This window comes from Theobroma umbraticum, unplaced genomic scaffold, assembly GCF_002168275.2.
Source record: "Theobroma umbraticum cultivar Fairchild unplaced genomic scaffold, ASM216827v3 scaffold_106.0, whole genome shotgun sequence".
Taxonomy (NCBI): Eukaryota; Viridiplantae; Streptophyta; class Magnoliopsida; order Malvales; family Malvaceae; genus Theobroma; species Theobroma umbraticum.
In genome coordinates, this window is record NW_018397276.1 from 13380 (window position 1) to 16001 (window position 2622).

General features: G+C 32.9%; 1 protein-coding gene across 1 annotated transcript in view; it reads left to right on the plus strand.

Annotated features, from left to right (window-relative positions):
• Positions 1-2622, plus strand: part of LOC110427558 (receptor-like protein 1) — a 16137-nt gene that overhangs the window by 9941 nt on the left and 3574 nt on the right. The window contains exons 2-4 of the mRNA XM_089785509.1: positions 1580-1654; positions 1761-1907; positions 1993-2622. The exon at positions 1993-2622 is cut by the window's right edge and continues 1418 nt beyond it. Coding sequence (XP_089641635.1) covers positions 1580-1654; positions 1761-1907; positions 1993-2622 — 852 coding nt within the window. The remainder of the gene's footprint in view (positions 1-1579; positions 1655-1760; positions 1908-1992) is intronic.

Consider the following 2622-nt stretch of genomic DNA (forward strand, 5'->3'; position numbering starts at 1 on the left):
ATTTTTTATTTATTTAAAACAAATTTTTGAAAATATAAAAAGCATTTTTATATACCATAAAGTTTATAATTAATAATAAATCACATAAAAATGAAAACGGATAATGTTGGGATTATTTTTAGTAGATGAGGGCATTTTTGAAACCAGAACAAAAATTCTCCTAAAAATAAGGCTGCTTTTAAAAGAACAGAAGAAAATGAATCTCTTTGAAGCTTTTCCTAAAACTCTATTTTTTTTAAAATACTGTTTTTTAAAAAAATTGCTTTTTTAAGAGCATTTTTAAAAATCCTTGTTTAGTTGAGCTTTTAGTTTTAAGAGGTAGATAAGCTGAAAAAAAAGTTAGATCAAATAAGCACTTAGGAAACTCTAGAGCCTTTTTGGAAAAACTATTTTGATTAAAAACAAGAGGAGGTTGAAAGGTAGAAAAGGGTATTTGTTCAGTGAAAATCTGGTGTCAATGAGTGGCGGCAGATGGTGGACGGTGGGGTGGTGGAGAGGACACCGATATTTGGAAATAAGGGTGGCTGACATTTTAAAGGGGAGAGGATTAAGAGAGAATGGGGCCAAGCTGCACTTTTAAAATGGAAGATACAATAGACTTGGCCCAGCCATCAACGCCTCTAGTTCTAACTCATAAAAATCTTGTTATAACAAACAAATTTCAACTTTTGCTCCAAAAGACATGCATATGATTCGAATCTTGGCCAATATTATCAAATGCTTGAAATTTATGCATTTGCCTGTGTCAATATAATTATTTTTAACAAATCTCAGAATGGGTGTATGACCCATTCCAGCCTTGAAGCATGCTTATGGGGTTGCCTATCCAAGGTGGGTAAAAGCTCAAGTGTACTTCTTTGAGTCATTTCCAAAGATATGAGTTGTCTGGGTTACCCATTTATAAATAATTCAATAATAATACATTTTTTAGGCATGGTATAATATACAATAATCATTCAAATATAACAAGGCCCTCTAGTTTGTAAACATTATCTTGGAAGATAGTACGTCCAATATAGACTGAAAATGCACTTGCCTCATTCAAGATTGTATCAAACACATATTGAAGAACTTCTGGAATAGTAAAAGTACTATATGCTTGCACATGACTCATGCATAATTTTAAATAAAATTATAGGTCTTTCAAATAGGTACATATTATTTTGCTTAAAAGTTATTATATTTTAAATTCATAGTTGATTCACTTTTAATTATGGATTGAACATTATTTTCATAAATAATGAAATATTATGAGATTTTAAAAAGATATTTTGTATCTGCCAAAAAAAAGATATTTTGTAAAAAAAATAAAAAATGTAAAAGTTTAGTGAGCGTATGTGTCATCGTGGGATTGGCTATTAGGATATATTTTAGACGGGTCATAATGGGCAAATGGATATAGTTGTTATCCAAACTATATATGATCAGCCCATTTGACAACATAAGATGTGGAAACCATGAATCTTATCTCCATTTTAAATACTATAAAATAATTAAAAGAAAAAGGGAGTGTTAGAAATAGTAATCTCATTGAACCGTTTCTCTGATTTATGTACATATCTCATTTTCTTTGATATAGAGCTGGCAAACCTAAGCAATTTGGAAGTGCTTGATTTAAATTCCAATTTCCTGAATGGAAGCTTACCAATAGAAGGTAAAACAAAATCCTTCGCTCGAATAAAAAAGTTTACTAGGTGCCACATTTATCGTACTTGCTAGCTCGTATCTTCTAACGTCTTTTCTCTTTGTTATGCTGGTAGATTTGATAACTTTTGGAAGATTGAAGGTATTAGATTTCAGCTTTAATGTTCTGGTGGGGAGTATTCCTCAGAATATTGGGAAGCTATCCTCTCTTAGAGCAATATATTTGACCATGAATGGACTTAACGGGTCTTTCCCTTTCCGAGGTAAGAGTAAAACTTAAAATGTTGAGGTGAAAGAGTGTTGTTATATATGATGGTAACAATGTTTTTCCCTTTTGCCAAATGCCAGGCTTGTGTGAATTGAAGAAACTTCAGGAATTAGATATTCGTTATAATAGCTTTCAAGGGACCCTTCCTCCGTGCCTAAACAATTTGACATCTCTTAGGATTTTAGATCTGCACGATAACCTATTCAGCGGGTCCATTCCTCGAAATTCAATACCAAGTCCGAACTTTCTTCAGTACATGGATATTAGTAGTAATGATTTTGAAGGTTCATTCTCGTTCAGCTCCATTTTCAATCACTCCAAGCTTGAGGTGGTCATACTTGGCAGCACTGAAAACAAACTACGGATTGATAATGAAAATCAAACTCGGAATCCGCGGTTTCAACTGAAGGCATTGCTGTTATCTAATTGCAACATGAAGAACGCTCCAAACTTTTTGCTTAACCAACATCGCTTAAGAGAGGTTGATCTCTCTCACAATAAGTTGAATGGAATGTTCCCTTCCTGGTTGCTTCAAAACAACAGTGATCTAAAATTTCTGAATGTCAGGAATAACTCCTTTACTGGGCGATTTGGTGTTCCACTGCATCCTATGAATCGTATGGTTTATATCGATGTATCATGCAACCATCTTGAAGGGCAGCTTCCAAAAGATTTAGGAATGAAACTTTCAAATTTGGAGTTTCTTAATT